Consider the following 20,268-nt stretch of genomic DNA (forward strand, 5'->3'; position numbering starts at 1 on the left):
TGGTTTGATTTAGTCGTAGGATGTTTTAAGATGATGACACGTGGCAGATGATTAGATAAGTTATTTTTGGCGCTGTTCCAATTCAAATTTTGTTCATGTGTTATAGGAGCGGCTTGATTGCGTGATATTTGGGATGTTATCTTTGGAATTTGGAGATACTAAAGTTATAAAAATGGTAAGTAAGTGCCAATCAGCCAGTTAGTGATGTACTGTTTTCTTGTTTGTTTATTGACTTCTTCTTTTTCGAATCTTCACTTCCTATTACTAGTACTATTGTTTATGCATTAAAATCTTTCCTAAATTTCCTTTTAGAGAAAGAAAGATTAAAGTTTTGATGTAATGAGTAAATCAAATTATGATAATTGATTTCATAAATGAATCAAGTTTGGGAGTAGCTAATGCCATAATCAATTTGAAAATTGATTTTGAGAAATTGAGTTCTCGTCAACTGGTATCTTATGTTCGGCTCCTAGTTTTCACTTTTACGACATGATCCCTTAACAAGGTCTTTGGTGTGCAACTGGTCTCCTACAAATGTGTCTCTTTTCTTATTACCCTTTCTGGTTAGTTGTGTTATAAACATGGAGTGTTGGCTTTAAACCTCGGTGTTTCGTCCTACTAAGTTTTGACTCAATCTGATATCCTCAAGATCCATGTATTTAATCAGTATACTTGAGAAATAATTAGTTTTCCCCTCGCTCAGTTGTCCCAATATCCTCCTAACATTCCATCGGTTGGGAGGTTTCCTTGCCTCGCCTAAACCTTTAATCATCTGTTTGCCGATGTCGGCTAACATGATAATTATTTTTAGGTGTAAACAAATGCTTTCATTTGTTACATTGTATCAGTTGGTCCTTGACCAATGAAATGATGCGACATAAACGAAATAAATGCGTGTGAACAATTAATCATTGTGTCGTAAAAGTAGGAAACTAGTTAGTAAAACATTTTATTTGACTTGCAATAGGTCATAAATTATTAATCCTTGTCAATTCACTTATCTTAATGGTAACCTTGATCTTCTCAACTAAACAAGGGATATTGTGTAACACCCCGTTTTCCCAATATACAAATTTCTTAAACAATTATCAGAGTAAAAACCATAAACGGGATATCACATAGAAACGTAATCCAAAACAGTTAAATAATGATTTAACCTTCACAAATATCTTTAACATAGCAGCGGAAAATCATAAACATAAATCATAAACGTTTTCGGCACGCAGGCCCAATAAGTATCTCAAAAGAGTTTATCAAAACATAAGCAGTTCACGTAAAAGAATGAAGCATGTTATAGCATTAAACCCCATCCCGTTACGTATCAGAGCGACCTAGACGACACAGTGAAGGCAAGGCCAACTCACGAAGCAACTGCACACTAAGCACGATCACCTGCAAGTTACCCATACGAAGGGCAACATTTTCAAGCAGAAGGGGTGAGATTTCATAATAAAATAACATTAATCAATGTAATTGTGAATCATAAATTAACATCAATCATTCCATTATTAACTTTGCATAAATGCTAAACAGTTATCACGTAATCACATATCCAATCATTATAAACAACATAACATAATCAAATAACACTTATCACATAATCACATATCCATTCATTATCAACAAGGCATCTTAATCATGACAATGTGACAATGCTCCTAGACTCCTTATATGCATGTGGTACCAATCGTCATCATAAGTATTAATATACTTTAATCGTGCGGAGGACAAAGCTCCTATAAAACGTGCGGAGGACAAAGCTCCTAATTTTCGTGGTGAGGACTAAGCTCAATGATATGCTATGCATGGACACATATGAACAAAACATCATAATCATCGTAATCATGTGCATTCAATAACTTGATGCAAAACGTCATCATTTTCCTTATATTCATATATAAACATTGCATACTCAGTTAAATAACAGCAGCAGCATAGTCAAGTCGCATAACAGCAAGGAGATATCAATATATCAACAACAATTTACTAGAATCATAATCATTTCAATTATATCTTACATATTGCATAATACCTTAATCATGCTCAAATAATATCAACTTAACTCAATAGCTTTACAGACTGCATTAAACGTTATCATAAGGTTTCATTACCAATTAGGGGTTCACTCTGGACTAAAAAGTGCGACACAGATCGCACAAACACATAATCAAGTTCATCCTGGTTGTACTCGCGAGGCGAGAGTACTTACTCGCCATGGCGAGCACCACTCAACTCACAAACTAAGCTTGTTCTAGGTTCCCTCTGATCCTACATTCATTCCTAATCAATACTAGGTAAGTTCAGGTACTCAAAGGCATACAAGATTCAACTAAAAAGGTCGAAACACGAAATATGACATGCACTCTGCCTAAGCTCGCGAGGCGAGGAAGGTTGCTCGCCATGGCGAGTTGCACCAAACAACTCGCGAGGCGAAGGAAAGGGGCTCGCGTGGCGAGCGATGAAGTTCACCACTCGCGAGGCGAGGATCATCACTCGCCGTGGCGAGCGATGAACAGAAGCACGGGCAGACTAGGGTTTTTCTCAAAAATCCATCACACAACATGGTTCAAAGCCTAATTTTGATTCCAGAATTCATCCTAAACATATTCTAAGGTTATAGGACGGTTCTTACATCAATCTAAACAAGTTTTACCGTTTGATCATCAATTTTTAGGGTTTTAACCTAATTCCAAAACTTTTCTAAATCAATCCTAACTTTGTCAATTAATCATCAGAATTACAACAATCAATGCTATTGAATTACTAGTCTCACCCTTACCTGGTTATGAAGAAATCGCAGCACTCTACCTTGGTTCCTCTAGACTTGGCTTTTTCTCCCTTTTCCAAAAGTTTTCACGTACAATGAGTTTCTAAAATATTAGGTCTTCTCCTATTTATACCTCTTTCTAATAACTTATCTTATCTCACTTTCTCCCCCAAAACTATCTAAAATATCAAAACAGCCCTCAACTAAATATTTTTCAAATCTTTATCTTATTTAACAATAAAATAAATTCTATAATCTTATCAATTCCTCCAAAACTCATAACCTAACACGTCATCAATCAAATCACCAAAATCACCACAATTTATCAAAACATATCAAAATCATACATATATTATATAAATATAATATAATCACTTAAACTCGATTAAATAACTATTAAACGAAAGTGGGCGTTACAACTCTCCCCCACTTAAAGGATTTTCGTCCTCGAAAATTTACCTCAAGCAAACAACTCTGGATAAGACTCCAGCATCTTACTCTCAAGCTCCCACGTCAAGCTTTCACCAGTCGCTCCCGACCAAACGACTCTCACGAGAGGTATCTCCTTGCCTCTCAACGTCTTCACTTTACGATCATCAATCCTTACCGGTAAAGTCTCTACCGTAAGGTTGTCTCTAACTTGCACATCGTCGCTTTGGATTACATGAGATGGATCCGGAACATACTTTCGAAGTTGCGACACATGGAAAACGTTGTGCAAATTCGAAAGATGTGGCGGTAAACCCACTCGGTAAGCCACCGTTCCAACTCTTTCCAATATCTGATACGGACCAATGAACTTCGGGGTCAACTTCTTTGACTTCAAAGCACGTCCTACACCGGTCATAGGAGTGACTCTCAAAAACACGTGGTCTCCTTCTTGGAACTCAAGATCTTTTCTACGCTTATCATGATAACTCTTTTGTCGACTCTGCGACGCCTTCATTTTCTCTTGGATCATCTGAACTTTCTCAGTAGTTTGCTGAACAATCTCTGGTCCTAAGACCACTCTTTCTCCTGATTCAAACCAACACAACGGAGTTCTGCATCTCCGACCATACAAAGCTTCGAACGGTGCCATTCCAATACTAGAATGATAACTATTATTATATGTGAACTCGATCAACGGAAGATGACTATCCCAAGTTCCTCCTTGCTCAAGAACACAAATTCTCAACAAATCCTCTAGCGACTGAATTGTCCTCTCCGACTGACCATCTGTCTGTGGATGATACGCCGAACTCAATCTCAACTTCGAACCCAAGGCCTCTTGCAAACTTTTCCAAAATCTAGAAGTAAATCTTGGATCTCTATCTGATACAATGCTCGAAGGAACACCATGCAACTTCACAATCTCTTTGATGTAAATCTCTGCCAACTGGGCAACAGGGAAACTAATATTAATAGGTAGGAAATGAGCTGACTTCGTCAACCTATCAACAATAACCCAAATTGCGTCGCTCCCTCTCGGAGTATTCGGCAAACTCGTCACAAAATCCATCGATATACTATCCCATTTCCATTCTGGCACGTCTAAAGGTACCATCATTCCAGCAGGTTTCTGATGCTCAACTTTCGACTTCTGACAAACTAAACAGGAATACACAAACTGTGCCACATCTCGTTTCAAACCAGACCACCAGAAAATCTTCTTTAGATCATGATACATCTTCGTAGCTCCCGGATGAATACTCAAGCTACTTCTATGACTCTCTTCAAGAATCATCTTCTTAATCTCTTCATTGTCTGGGATACAAATTCTTCCTCGGAATCTCAACACACCTTGATCATCGATTTTAAAATCACTGTCTTCAGTCTGATCTCTAGCAATCAACAAGTCCACAAACTTTACATCAACTTTCTGTGCTTCCTTGATACCTTTCAGAAATTCACTATCAATCTTCAGCATACCCAGTTTCACACTCTGAGGTGACCATTCGCAAACCAAACTCATATCTCTAAACTGTTCAAGCAATTCGAACTCTCTGACCATCATGGCGGACATATGCAATGTCTTCCTACTCAAGGCATCTGCAACAACATTAGCTTTACCTGGATGATAATTCAAACCAAAGTCATAATCCTTCAACAATTCGAGCCATCTTCGCTGTCTCATATTCAATTCCTTCTGATCGAACAAATACTTCAAACTCTTGTGATCACTAAACACCTCAAATCTCGAACCATACAAGTAATGTCTCCATATCTTCAATACAAAGACTACAGCCGCCAACTCGAGATCATGCGTAGGATAATTCTTCTCATGAACTCTCAACTGTCTTGAAGCATAAGCTACCACTTTACCTTCTTGCATAAGTACACCTCCTAAACCCAACTTGGACGCATCACAATATACCACAAAAGGTTCATCCGACTTCGGCAAAATTAACACTGGAGCAGTCGTCAACCGTTTCTTCAATTCACCGAAACTTTTCTCACAATGAACGTCCCACACAAAAGTTTTACCTTTACAAGTCAACTGCGTTAGCGGAAGAGCTAACTTAGAAAACCCTTCAATAAACCTTCTATAGTAACCAGCTAAACCCAAGAAACTTCTAATCTCAGTAACGGACTTTGGAGTCTCCCACCGTGATACCGCTTCAACTTTAGACGGATCCACTGCAATACCATCACCAGAAATAACATGGCCTAGAAAACTCACTTCTTTCAACCAGAATTCACACTTAGACAATTTAGCATAAAGCTTCTTCTCTTTCAACACTTGTAAGACAATCTTCAGATGCTCAGCATGTTCTTCTTCAGTCTTGGAGTAGATCAAAATATCGTCGATAAACACAACTACGAACCGATCCAAAAATGCATGGAAGATGCGATTCATATACTCCATAAACACTCCAGGTGCATTGGTCACACCGAAGGGCATAACTTTATATTCATAGTGACCATAACGCGTTCTGAAAGCCGTCTTCTGCATATCTTCGTCTTTTACTTTAATCTGGTGATAGCCTGATCTCAAATCAATCTTGCTGAAAACTCGTGCACCCACTAGCTGATCCATCAAATCATCAATTCTCGGAAGTGGATACCTATTCTTGATAGTTACCTTGTTCAACTGCCGATAATCAATACACAACCGCATACTACCATCTTTCTTCTTTACTAGCAAAACCGGCGCTCCCCAAGGTGAAACACTTGGTCTAACAAACTTCTTCTCAAGCAAGTCTTCCAACTGTTTCTTCAACTCAGATAACTCAGAAGCAGACATACGATAAGGTGCCATCGAGACCGGCTTCGTTCCAGGAACAAGATCAATAGAAAACTCAACTTCTCTCTCTGGAGGCACATCAGGAATCTCATCTGGAAAAACTTCAGGAAATTCACACACCACCGGTAACCTGTCAATCACTGCTTGATTCTCAATAGATATAGTAGCCATTAACGAAAACATCAAGATACCGTCGCGTTCCAGTTGCTTCAGCTGCTTAGTAGATAAAAACTCTGCACCACTTTCCTCTTCGACGGAAGAGAAATGCACTGACTTGCTAAAACAATTAATAAGAACGTGGTTGTACTCTAACCAGTTCATACCCAAAATCACATCCATACCACTCAAAGGTAGACAAACTAAATCCATTTCAAAATCACGACCAAACATAGACAAAGGACATTTCAAACATACGAGAGAAGTAGTCACCGAACCCTTAGCTGGAGTTTCGACAACCATCTCTCCATTCATATCAGACAAAACAAGACCCAAAGCAGAAACACAATCGAAAGCAATAAAACAATGCGTAGCACCAGTATCAATAATAGCAACTAAAGGAGTATTATTAATATAGCAAGTACCTCTGATCAAACGATCCTCATTCTCTGTCTGAGTCCCAGTCAAAGCAAAGACCCTACCAGTAGTCGGCGCCCTCTTAGGCTGAGTACACTGTGAACTAATGTGACCCTCTCCATTGCAATTAAAGCAAACAATGTCTGTACGGTTGCAATCAGCTACAACATGACCCTTCTTACCACACCGGACACACTTCTTGATTTCCTCAGGGCAGACGTTGCTCTTGTGGCCTTTCTCACCACAATTGAAACACACAATCTCTGCAGCATCCTTCTTCTTAGGCCGCCTAACATCGACCATCTTCTGTTTCCCTTTGTCAGCGGGGGCACTGTACGGCTTAGGACGACTCTGCTGTCCCTTGCCCTTCCTCTCATTCACTACCTTGTAGTGAGCCTTGGTATCCTCCTCATAGATCCTGCAGCTATTAACCAAGTCCTGAAAAACTCTCAGCTGTTGGTATCCAATCGCCCTCTTGATGTCGGGCCTCAAACCGTTCTCGAACTTGATGCATCTCGAGAACTCAGCATTCTCTGCAGTATAGTGCGGATAGAACTTAGACAGCTCCACGAACTTGGCAGCATACTCTGTCACGGACATATTTCCTTGCTTCAGCTCAAGGAATTCGATCTCTTTCTTCCCGCGAACATCTTCCGGAAAGTATCTTCTCAGGAACTCTCTCCTGAAAACAGCCCAAGTCACAACAGCTCCTTCCTGCTCGAGGGTAGGCAGAATAGCAACCCACCAGTCATCAGCTTCATCGGCCAGCTGATGAGTACCAAACCGCACCTTCTGATCTTCAGTGCACTGCATAACTCGGAAAATCCTCTCAATCTCCTTAAGCCACGTCTGGGCTCCATCAGGGTCATAACGTCCTTTGAAAGTCGGAGGGTTCTTCTTCATGAACGTCTCCAACATCCTAGCTTCAGCATTTGCACCAGCATTCACGTTAGGTTGTTGTCCCACAGCTTGGGCAACAGCTTGTAGAGCAGCAGCTAACGCAGCATCATTCCTTCCAGCCATTTCGGATATTCTACAAAAGTAGCAACAATCAACATAAGATAGTAATATAAATATTACTAAGACTCGACACGACTCTCTAATTGACCGGACGGATCGACCTGCTCTGATACCAATTGTAACACCCCGTTTTCCCAATATACAAATTTCTTAAACAATTATCAGAGTAAAAACCATAAACGGGATATCACATAGAAACGTAATCCAAAACAGTTAAATAATGATTTAACCTTCACAAATATCTTTAACATAGCAGCGGAAAATCATAAACATAAATCATAAACGTTTTCGGCACGCAGGCCCAATAAGTATCTCAAAAGAGTTTATCAAAACATAAGCAGTTCACGTAAAAGAATGAAGCATGTTATAGCATTAAACCCCATCCCGTTACGTATCAGAGCGACCTAGACGACACAGTGAAGGCAAGGCCAACTCACGAAGCAACTGCACACTAAGCACGATCACCTGCAAGTTACCCATACGAAGGGCAACATTTTCAAGCAGAAGGGGTGAGATTTCATAATAAAATAACATTAATCAATGTAATTGTGAATCATAAATTAACATCAATCATTCCATTATTAACTTTGCATAAATGCTAAACAGTTATCACGTAATCACATATCCAATCATTATAAACAACATAACATAATCAAATAACACTTATCACATAATCACATATCCATTCATTATCAACAAGGCATCTTAATCATGACAATGTGACAATGCTCCTAGACTCCTTATATGCATGTGGTACCAATCGTCATCATAAGTATTAATATACTTTAATCGTGCGGAGGACAAAGCTCCTATAAAACGTGCGGAGGACAAAGCTCCTAATTTTCGTGGTGAGGACTAAGCTCAATGATATGCTATGCATGGACACATATGAACAAAACATCATAATCATCGTAATCATGTGCATTCAATAACTTGATGCAAAACGTCATCATTTTCCTTATATTCATATATAAACATTGCATACTCAGTTAAATAACAGCAGCAGCATAGTCAAGTCGCATAACAGCAAGGAGATATCAATATATCAACAACAATTTACTAGAATCATAATCATTTCAATTATATCTTACATATTGCATAATACCTTAATCATGCTCAAATAATATCAACTTAACTCAATAGCTTTACAGACTGCATTAAACGTTATCATAAGGTTTCATTACCAATTAGGGGTTCACTCTGGACTAAAAAGTGCGACACAGATCGCACAAACACATAATCAAGTTCATCCTGGTTGTACTCGCGAGGCGAGAGTACTTACTCGCCATGGCGAGCACCACTCAACTCACAAACTAAGCTTGTTCTAGGTTCCCTCTGATCCTACATTCATTCCTAATCAATACTAGGTAAGTTCAGGTACTCAAAGGCATACAAGATTCAACTAAAAAGGTCGAAACACGAAATATGACATGCACTCTGCCTAAGCTCGCGAGGCGAGGAAGGTTGCTCGCCATGGCGAGTTGCACCAAACAACTCGCGAGGCGAAGGAAAGGGGCTCGCGTGGCGAGCGATGAAGTTCACCACTCGCGAGGCGAGGATCATCACTCGCCGTGGCGAGCGATGAACAGAAGCACGGGCAGACTAGGGTTTTTCTCAAAAATCCATCACACAACATGGTTCAAAGCCTAATTTTGATTCCAGAATTCATCCTAAACATATTCTAAGGTTATAGGACGGTTCTTACATCAATCTAAACAAGTTTTACCGTTTGATCATCAATTTTTAGGGTTTTAACCTAATTCCAAAACTTTTCTAAATCAATCCTAACTTTGTCAATTAATCATCAGAATTACAACAATCAATGCTATTGAATTACTAGTCTCACCCTTACCTGGTTATGAAGAAATCGCAGCACTCTACCTTGGTTCCTCTAGACTTGGCTTTTTCTCCCTTTTCCAAAAGTTTTCACGTACAATGAGTTTCTAAAATATTAGGTCTTCTCCTATTTATACCTCTTTCTAATAACTTATCTTATCTCACTTTCTCCCCCAAAACTATCTAAAATATCAAAACAGCCCTCAACTAAATATTTTTCAAATCTTTATCTTATTTAACAATAAAATAAATTCTATAATCTTATCAATTCCTCCAAAACTCATAACCTAACACGTCATCAATCAAATCACCAAAATCACCACAATTTATCAAAACATATCAAAATCATACATATATTATATAAATATAATATAATCACTTAAACTCGATTAAATAACTATTAAACGAAAGTGGGCGTTACATATTGCCTTCTAACCATTAAGTCACCTTTTTATAAATAACTTCAGCCGAGTCATATTTTACCTTGATATTTACTCTCCCTGATTTACTGAAGTTGGAAGGTTTTTATGTAATTTACTTCGTTTAATAGTGGGTGCGGATATCTACGGGTGCAAATACCATCAAATATGCGTGCATATCCATTAAATAACGAGTAACTGAAATGTCCATTCATTTGATCTATGGGTAACCATTAAGGTATTCACCTCGTGTCCGCGACAGATTTTATCCACGGATGTAGATTTTTTTACCATCGCTTGATGGGGTAATTATAATATGATCATGTTCTCGAAGGTATTTATGGGATTCAATTTAGAACTCTTATTCGGTTTTATTAGTTACTAGTCGATAGGGGTTAATGACTTTATTCCCATACCCTTCTTAATATGGCTCCAACTCTTGGCTTGCCGATTACTGGTTCTGAAGCTCCATCGGCCCATATATTCGAACTTGAAGATTTGGGTATCATTTTTACTAACAATTTCTTTGTTTGCACCGACTCCGTGGGAGTAGTTCAAGATCTTCAATTATACAAACAACAATATATCATGGGGTTTTGTGTTCCTTTATTTGCTCTACCGATCTTTCTTTAATATGTTAGATCAACTAAGTACGAAAAATAAGTATTTTCAAATTGTTAGCGGCCTCATATGGTTTCTTTAGCTTTGGATTAGACTCTATTTTCACAAGTTCATCCAAAAGGTTTTAAACCTATCAAGTTTCTGATTGGAAATTCCATGTGGAAGTTGTTGATCCTCTATCCCATAGCTCTCTCCGATATTCCAGATTTATCTCGTCGTCTTTACTGTATGCAACATCCAGCTGATTGGGCCCCTATACTTTCGAAAAATTATGCTCTAACTTGGCTCCTACAAACATTGTTCCTTCTCTTTCTCCTCTAGTTGAAAGTGTAGTTCAGAAGAACTAGGGGAGCATCTTAACTGCCAGGGATAATTATTCGGCTTAAAACCCAAATGTCTTTTCAATAAGACCTCAGTCGAGGTATATTCCTTATCAATGAATCGACTTCACATGTGTTGACCATATCAGCATCAGATCAAAAGGAAGTGCACTAGATAGGTCCCACATATTTGTAGGCCTAAAAAACGAATTTTAAATTGAAGACTTTGAAGTGTGCCGACAAATAAACATAAAAATTAAGAACACTAAATATGTGCTTTTGTATAATACACGTCAGACACTAAATATAAGTATAGCTCTCAGTTAGGATTCAAACATTTATTCGTTAAGCTGTGAGAATCTAACTCCTTCCGTTGAACTCAACCACATTAACGTAAGAATTTTTTTAAACAAAAATTCAGTTTAATTAATAATATATGTTTAAAATAATATTTAATGTAGACATTATTTACCAATTTTAAAACCTTGAAATAACAAAGTAATATTGAATTCTAACACAAATATAAATTATTTTTTTACTTTTGCATATTTTGGTTGCACACAACCTCTCTTAACATATTTTCTACAACTAAAATCATATTAATAGAAACCTAAATAATTTAACTACCAACCAAACTAAGCACAAAAATGTTTAAATAATTTGATTTATGAAAATATATTTAAAACGAAGATTTAGAGGCCTGATATAAGACCTAAAATATTTAGAGACCTAAAACGCTTGCTTTAGTGACAGTCCCTTGAACCGGCTCCACCAGACATCTCAACTTAATTGGCTTAAGCTACAAAGCTTTTATCTTAGTAGACTAAATCCCCAACATCATCAACTGTTACGAAAGGTAAACCTTTTTTTTTTCTTCTTCAGGACTTCTCTTCATTTTATTCGTTGACTTTATTAACCTTTTATCTTTGATCATTTGAGTAGTTAAGATAAAATCCAAACTCCCATAGTATTTGAACAAACGAGCGAAACAGGTCTTCCCTTAACAAGTGAGAGAAGAACCATTTCTGATAGCACCAATGAACTTGTAGAACTTTCCTCCCCCAAGAGAAAGCGTTAGCCGTTATTCAAGAAAGCTCGGCTAAAGGTGAAATCTCCTCATCGTCTACATCCGAAGGCAATTAGTTATTGTAGAATCTAACTCGATTCAAATCGACGCAACTATAGTTTGATAAGTTAACTTAAGCCAACAAACATAGAAGGATAATATGTACAAGGATTCCATCTACACTGATGTCGCTTTGAAGCCTTTATTGAACTAGAAAAACATGTTTAAAAGAGGATTTGGATGCCCAACATGCAGTGTGTGACAATTTTAGGACCTCTCTCTAGCACAAGCCGAAAAATCGGCTATTGATGCTCCATATCATTTAAAACCACCTTCTTCCATCCCTCCATCATTATTTTCTGAGGGTGGGGGATCTTGGAGACCTCACGAAGGAGGCTCGTGGTGCTGACATGGACCACGAGGATGGATCTCGGTTGCCAATATTACTTCTCTAGACTCTAATTAAAGCATTTTTCAAGAGTGAAGAGTGTAATTTATTCATGTTTTTTTTTATCAAGTGCCCTTAAAGTATCTTAAAGATGTTTTGTAAATTGAAAAAACATTAAGGGCAAAAATTGATTTAGTTCATAAAAGTTGCATAGTATATTGTAATTTATTCATGCTTTTAAGTCGTAAATTATAGTCAAAATGAGTTTTCACTCTTTACTTTAAGTTGTAATTGAATTTTTTTACTTAAAAATTATAGTCAAAATGGTAACCACATGAATTTCATCTAGTAAAAGAGTGAATGTTAAATAGCGTGTTAGAAACTAAAACTGTATTATGAATTTTGTTTGTAGATGAAATTTTTTATAAGGATCAAAACATACAACTTTTTTTTTTTTTTTTTTACGAGCATTAAAAACAAAATTTGTTATATTTACATGGACCAAAATTTTATTTAACAAATTGGTAACTGTGGCGGACATGTTTTTTCTAGGATGGGGGAGGGCGTCGTAGGTTGTTGGCTTGGGAGGAAGAATCGTGGAGTGAATGTTGTGCACTCTTACTACCAATTGTTTTGCACGCTAATGTGAATGACAAGTGAACTTGGCAACTTCATGCCTCTTTAAGATACAATGTTGCTAGTGCCTACAACTACTTAACATCAAGGGATCAAACTTTCAACAATAACCTTTTTTCAACCATTTGGCACAAGAAAGTTCATCTAAAAATCAACATTTTTGCTTGGCTCTTATTGTGCAAGTGTCTTCCAACTTGCGACAACTTAACACATCTCTATGTTCAGGCGGCTATGGGTTGGAAGAGAATATTGATCATCTCTTTTTGCATTGTGATTATTATGGTCAAATTTGGTATGCTATTTATTTTGGCTCATATTGGCTTCAGTCAAGCCAGCGACTGTTCGTGAACACATTATTCAATTTCGATCGTTGGTGGCTTCTCGAAAACCTTTTCCGCTTCCTTCTACTTGATTTGGCTATCTTGTATTTGGATTATTTGGCGTGACGGGAACTCTAGAGTCTTCCAACAAAAGGGAAATACTATTAATGAACTTTTAAACAAAATAAAGCTACAATCCTTCTGATGGTTGAAAACAAATTATCCTAATTTTGCTTTTCATTACCATGGCTTAACCCTCATTTGTGTTTGGGAGTTGTTACTTAGCTTCTTTTTGTTTTGGTCTCTTTTTATATTTCTACGCGAGGCTTATGTGGCTTTACCTCTAATTGTTTTTAGGCTTCATACTTTTTTCCTTAGTTCTCATTAGGTACTCCTAGTCCTTGTGCTTACCAGACTAAGTGTTATGGTTTTTAATTCCATTTTAACTTTAAAAAAATATTCGAAGTATTATTTTTTAGTGAAAAACTAAATTGGATTATTTGGATCGCGATATAAAAGAAAAACCCAAACTCAAAGAAATCCAGTTACACTCAGCAACCCAAACTCAACTAGTTTCACAAACTCAAACCGAAACATCCTCGTTCCTTTGTCGCACTTTTTCTTTGTCGCAATTTTTATTTATTTATTTAATTTTCTTTATATAAAAATTCCGAGTAACCCAATTTCACTTACCCTTTTCTTGAATCGTGATTTTACTTCTCAACAAACTCAAATTCATTGAGGGTTTCACTCAAAAATTCAATGGGTCGTTCTCGTGGTAATTTTCATCATAACGATGATGATCCAAGCCAAAGGTTTGATTTTTATTCATCTGTTCTTATTATTACTTCCTCATTGTAATTGGGTCATAGTGTAATTGAATTTTACACAATTTGTTTATCTAAATTTGATTGATCATAGATATAGTAAAATGATGTGGTAATTTTGCTATATGATGCTTTCAACTGTATGTGTAGGTCAAGGAGAAAGAAGAATGCTGCAAGTGGAGATAATTCAGAATCTGGAGTTGCAGGTACTTTTCAACTATCATGTACCATTGTACTTGGTTAATTCTATAATGCACTATGAAATTGATGTACTGTGTAACTGCACTATGGAGATATTGTTTCTAAAATTTAAATTTACTATGTTTACAAATCAAATAAAAAGCGAATAGATATAAGTATAATGAGAAATGTTGTATATTACGAATGCGAAACACGTGGCCGAACATGGTGATTTCCATCCAGTCAAAGTTTATATTTTTCCATCTTTAAATGTTATTTATGTTATTTAAAAACCAATTGCATGTAGCCACCTTTGCATTCTTCGATGTTGTGTTGCTTGCTCTTTGTAAGGAATAGCATAGCTCTTAGTATAATATATATCCGTACCATATAATTCTTCAACTTTAGTGTACTGTAAAATTAGCCTGTGTTTTTTTGGCGTTGGAATTGTCAACAATTCGACAATTTGTAGCTTAGAAATTATCGCCGTGGAATGAGTGTCGGGATGCAAGAAAAATGTTGCTGAAACATTCCCAAACAAGCACTTAATGTGTATATTTTCGGTGGAGTATATGTTGTTTTTCGCTTCACTTTGACAATTTTTAGCTTTGAAATTATCGCCGTGGGAAGTGTCGGGATGCGAGAAACTGTAACCGTATGTTTTGATCGAAGTGTAGGTTTGAAACGGAAATCCAAACATCCCTTAAATTACATTGTCATTTACCGAATACAAAATTCTTAATATCTTTCCATACGACTGAATAAGTTGATGTTGACAGTTGTAATGGCAGGCCTGTGGAGTGTTTGTTTGAATAAAGATAGTGAACCATTTTTCGCTAAAGAATGAAATATACTATAACAGTGATAGTTATTTAGAGCTTCAATTGTCTATTTATTGATTTATTTCAGATTCATTGATATTGTTGAATGTTTGATAATAATTTTCCTGGTTTTTTGCGAGTCAGGTCAAGGAGCAGGTGAAGCGAAAAGGGCTTTGTATCATTGCAATTACTGTAATAAAGATATTACAGGAAAAATCCGTATCAAGTGTGCCAAGTGCCCAGATTTTGACTTATGTATTGAGTGCTTTTCTGTTGGAGCTGAGGTGACACCCCACAAAAGCAATCATAATTACAGGGTCATGGTCAGTAACCACTAACCATTACTTTCAAATGTTTTCCTTTGATGTCTTGTTAAACATAACCTTTTGATCAAGAGAAAGGTTATACGGTAAATATCCTGCTAAACTGCAGGTTGATCACTCTGAGTTTTAATTACAAGATTAATCATTTAAGTTAGATTCGAAATTATCTGATACTGTCTTTTTATCACGTTGAGTATAAATCATATTTAAAATAATTTACGTATCTGCCAAACCGCTGTTATAAAAATTGCATTACCACTAGTTTCGCCAACTTCGTTGTTATTATTGCTTTGTTTCTCTATCTATAAGAGAAACTATTCAGAAAGATTTAGAGGTTAATGAGTTGGATCCAAATATGGTTTATGATAGAACATTATGGCGTAATTTGATCCATGTAGCCAACCCCACTTAGTGGGACAAGGCTTGGTTGTTGTTGTTGTATTGCTTTGTTTCTCTATATCGGTTTTTTAATACGGTTCCCTGTTGTCAGGATAATTTGAATTTCCATTTCATTTGCCCGGGCTGGCATGCAGATGATGAAATTTTGCTTCTAGAGGTACTTGATTTAAATTAATTGCATAGGAGTAGCGGTGACTAGTGGTGTAATATGATAAAGCATTATATTTGGTGTTGAAGATGAAATCTATTATTAATATCTGACTTTTCTAGCAATAAATTTTTGGTTTTAGGGAATAGAAATGTATGGCATGGGAAACTGGGCAGAAGTTGCTGAGCACGTTGGAACAAAGAACAAAGAAGCATGCATAGAACACTATAGGAATGTGTACTTAAACTCCCCGTTCTTCCCTCTTCCGGTATATCAGGCTTTGAATGAAGCTGCAATCAGTGCTTCTTATCATATTCGTTTATATAAAGATATTTTAAATGCTCACCATTCTTATTTACTAGGACATGTCGCATGTTGTTGGGAAAAACAGAGAAGAACCTGCCATGGCAAAAGGGCAGGGTGACGACAAGAAAGGTTTGTCACAATACACAACATCACATTCATTAGTTTCTGTAGTTTTTGGGGAAAAAATGATTTCACTTACATAGCATACTGTTATAAATCAGGAATGTCTCATTTATCACTTCTTTTGGATAGATTTATATTGATATACTGTATCTCCAAACAATAAATAATAATGCCTCATTTATGTTGCTGATAACTGCTAAAATATATTTCGGAGAACAAATTTATTTTAATCTATGATTCTATGGCTTCTGATTTTTCGCTAATTGGTTGGTTTTTGTTTTGGTCACATTTTTATTTTATAAATATTGATCACATTCTTCTTTATAAATACTGGTTACATGTGATTGTAACAGGACTTCCCATGGGGGATCTTAGCATAAAGGAAGAATCACCCTTTTCTCCGTCTAGAGTCAAGTAAGGCTGTCATTTTTTGTACGCATTAACTCTTTTCATGTTCAATACCATGTTGATTGACTTCTAAATGTTTATTCAGAATGGAAGATTCCAACAAATCTGGTTCCACTGGCCGTTTGACTTCCAATATGAATTCAGGTAAGCTAAATAAGTCAATAGCTAAGACGTATACAGCAATTTCTCAATTATCATTTCTTTTCAATTATATTGTTTATAAATTGTAGGGTCGGATTCAGGGCCCTCAGTCAACACACATGCTGCAGCTAGTGCTAACCAAAAGGCATCCAATAAAGGGCGGGGGAAAGGTGGTCCTGGGATCGTTAAAATGGAAGGTGTGCATTTTATATTTGGTCATAAATCCCAATTGACATTTACACAATGCTGATTCTTTGAGGAAATTCATCTCATGACTTTACATTCTGTATTTAATCCTAGTTCTTTTGTCATTGACAGATTCTCCAATGGACAGAGATTTTGGAGGAAATAAGCCAAATTCCTCAAGAAATGAAGGCCCTTCCTTGGTTGAAGTCAGTGGTTATAACCCGAAAAGACAGGAATTCGATCCTGAATATGATAATGATGCTGAGCAATTACTCGCCGAAATGGAGTTTAAGGACACTGACACTGAGGAGGAGCGAGAGATCAAACTTCGTGTGCTGCGCATTTATTCAAAAAGGTAAACAACCATTTTAGTTTTATAGGTTTCTTTTCCCGAGTCATCCACACTCAAGATCATAAACAATAATGGTATTTGTTGCATAGTATTGCTTGCGTTCCTATCTTTAAATTGAAAATCGTTGCAGGCTTGATGAAAGAAAGCGCAGGAAGGAATTCATACTTGAAAGAAATTTGCTATATCCAAATCCATTTGAGAAGGATTTAACACCTGAGGAAAAGACAATATGCCGGAAATATGATATGTTCATGCGCTTTCATACTAAGGAAGAGCACGATGAATTACTCAGAACTGTTATCTCTGAACATAGGACTCTGAAAAGAATTCAAGAGCTTAAGGTTTGAGACATGAATGCCATTAAATTGTTATGGACATTCACTTTTTTTCTCTACTTGGAAAATTGAACAGTCATCACTGACATTTGTTGAACATGATCGCAGGAAGCTCGTGCTGCTGGTTGCCGCAGTTCAGTTGAAGCAGATAGATATCTGGCGCATAAGAGAAGAAAGGAATCTGAAGAAAGTGCTTGTAGGGCAAGAGAAAGTGCTCATGTGGTCCCGAACAATCACGGGGTTCCAAATGCATTAATGTCTCCAGACTCTGCTGGTACCAGACCTGCAGGGTCAAGTTCTGTCAATGAAATGGATGCAACTGGATACTATGGAGCAGATTTACTTTCTGAAGCTGTAAGAATCATTTTCTTCTGCCAAGTTTGCATTCTAAAACTGTACATTGCTTCTTATATTGTTTTCTGAAACCATCGGCTGTAATTCTACCAGGAGAAACGTTTGTGCTGCGAGTTAAGGTTGCCTCCAACCGTTTATCTGAAGATGCAAGAGGACCTATCGGTACAAATGATTGCTGGCAACGTCTCTTCAAAATCTGATGCTCATCAAATGTTCAAGAATATGGATACCATCAAAATTGACAGGGTGTATGATATGCTCATTAAGAAGGGAATTGGCTCACCCTGAGACCTCTCGTAATATATTATTCTGTTTAGGACCACATAATAAAAATAAAAATAAAAATTAGGTATATATCAAATTATAACATTAAAATTTTTTAAGTGTTGTATCATGCTTTGGTAATAGGTAAAGTCAGATATAGTAGGATATATACTCACAGTTAATCATGCTTCTATCAGACCTTTTTAATCCACCGTTGAGTGGATAGAAGTGATTAAAGTATTTTTGCTTTTATGAATAGAATGACTTATTTGCTAAGATGTTGTTTTTTTGGGGACCCATCACCCTTGGAAGATTTGTTGCACATTAGCTGTTTATTTTTTAAGTTTGTTTTACTATGTGTAAGTTCGAAAAGTGTTTGCAGCAAGTGTTTGGTAGACGTTATCCGCAAGTACCAAACTGCATAAGGTGTTCATACTTCATAATCTTATTAGTATGAAGGGGGGCTGAACATAATCTTATGATGAAGGGGGTTTAGGATTAAGATCAATAGTAATGGAGAACATATAGACTCCTGGTATGATTTTATACAACCAGTCAGATCAATAGTAATGTATCAAAATTCTCGTTACCTACATCTAACCCAAACAAAAAAAAAGAGATAAGTTACTAATAGTAGAGGTAACTAGCAAAGAAGAGAAGAATGATGATGGAGGAACATCAACAAGCTTGAATCCAAGCTCCAATGGTGAAAAATATGATTTTAACTCTAATTATATAAATACAAAAAGTGCAGGCTTGCTGGCCAAGTGAGTGATGCTCGCCCAGTGACTCAAGGTTGCTTCAAGTGGAGGGAAAAATCAGCTGGTCTTCAAAAGTCACTGACATCGCCTTATTTCATCGGGCAAAGTGTTATTCGCCCAGCGAGTGTGCTTTAACTTTTCTCCCTGAAACTCTCTGGAACTGCATGCCTTCACCTCACCCTGGCTCGCCCTGTAAAGGTCCTTGCCCGTAAATACTTGGAATTCCCTGACTTGGCTGGCTTGCTTCCATTTTGCTTAAACTCACCTAACAAAAGTACTTGTGTCTTGATTCTTTGTTCAATTGTAATAAACTTGTTCAACGCAGGATATATAATAACTTTTGTCAAAGAGAATACACATGGATAATAAAATAGTTAATCTATAATTTAAGAAGTTTTTAACCAATGTCTTAGATGAGATATTAAGAGTTTTTTTTTTTTTTTTAACCAATGTCTCGAGTTTGAATCTAAACTTGGATATGCAAGAATATTAAAATTCTTGTCGCCCATTTGGATTCATAATAGTCAAAGAATTAATTTATGTGTTTGAACAAAAATACATGGTTAAAAAAATAGCCTTCAAGCTATTAAAAAAATTAGCCTTCTCTCACTCAAAATATTATCCTTTTCTCCCACTATTTTGCTCATTTTCTTGTTTTACATAAAAAAAAAAAAAAAAAACTCTCCAACTTCCCATGTTTCTTTGTTCACTTCTTCTTGCATTACTCTTCTCAATTCGCATTGGCCTATCATCCTTCATTAAAATTGATGGAGAATTATGCCAAGAAAAATAAAATTGATGGAGAATTATGCCAAGAAAAAACCATCCATGGAGGCATTAGAGGAATTGTGAGCGTTCTTCTCTCTTCCTTACGTTTTCCAACAATCTAAACAAACTTTTTTAATACATTGTTGGATAACACAGGAAAGAGAGAAAAACACTCATAATTCATCTAATGTCTCAATTGAGAAGAGTAGCGCAAGAAATAGGGCAAAGTTTGAGAGTATTTTTATGTAAAAAACATGAATGAAAATGAGGAAAATTGTGGGAAAAAAGACAATATTTGAGTAAGATAAGACAATTATTTTTTGATACAAGACTGTTTTTTTCTTTTAAACTTGGTATTTTTGTCCAGATGACAGAGGTTA

At 36.5% G+C, this 20,268-nt stretch overlaps 1 protein-coding gene across 2 annotated transcripts; it reads left to right on the plus strand.

Annotated features, from left to right (window-relative positions):
- The first annotated feature begins 13,718 nt into the window (after positions 1 to 13,718).
- Positions 13,719 to 18,635, plus strand: LOC11407482 (transcriptional adapter ADA2b). Of its 2 annotated transcripts, XM_003594218.4 has the most exons (13): positions 13,720 to 14,007; positions 14,170 to 14,225; positions 15,165 to 15,343; positions 15,834 to 15,899; positions 16,033 to 16,158; positions 16,253 to 16,325; positions 16,673 to 16,733; positions 16,813 to 16,871; positions 16,958 to 17,065; positions 17,187 to 17,409; positions 17,537 to 17,747; positions 17,850 to 18,095; positions 18,189 to 18,635. In XM_003594218.4, exons 1-13 carry the CDS (start codon positions 13,955 to 13,957, stop codon positions 18,381 to 18,383), a joined length of 1,656 nt encoding a protein of 551 aa, XP_003594266.1. In that variant the 5' UTR covers positions 13,720 to 13,954; the 3' UTR covers positions 18,384 to 18,635. The 2 variants fall into 2 exon arrangements, with proteins under 2 accessions (XP_039686311.1, XP_003594266.1); XM_039830377.1 differs by lacking the exon at positions 16,253 to 16,325 and having other exon boundaries at positions 13,719 to 14,007; positions 16,033 to 16,219.
- Positions 18,636 to 20,268: the final 1,633 nt, after the last annotated feature.

The sequence above is a fragment of the Medicago truncatula genome, chromosome 2 (genome assembly GCF_003473485.1).
Source record: "Medicago truncatula cultivar Jemalong A17 chromosome 2, MtrunA17r5.0-ANR, whole genome shotgun sequence".
Taxonomy (NCBI): domain Eukaryota; kingdom Viridiplantae; phylum Streptophyta; class Magnoliopsida; order Fabales; family Fabaceae; genus Medicago; species Medicago truncatula.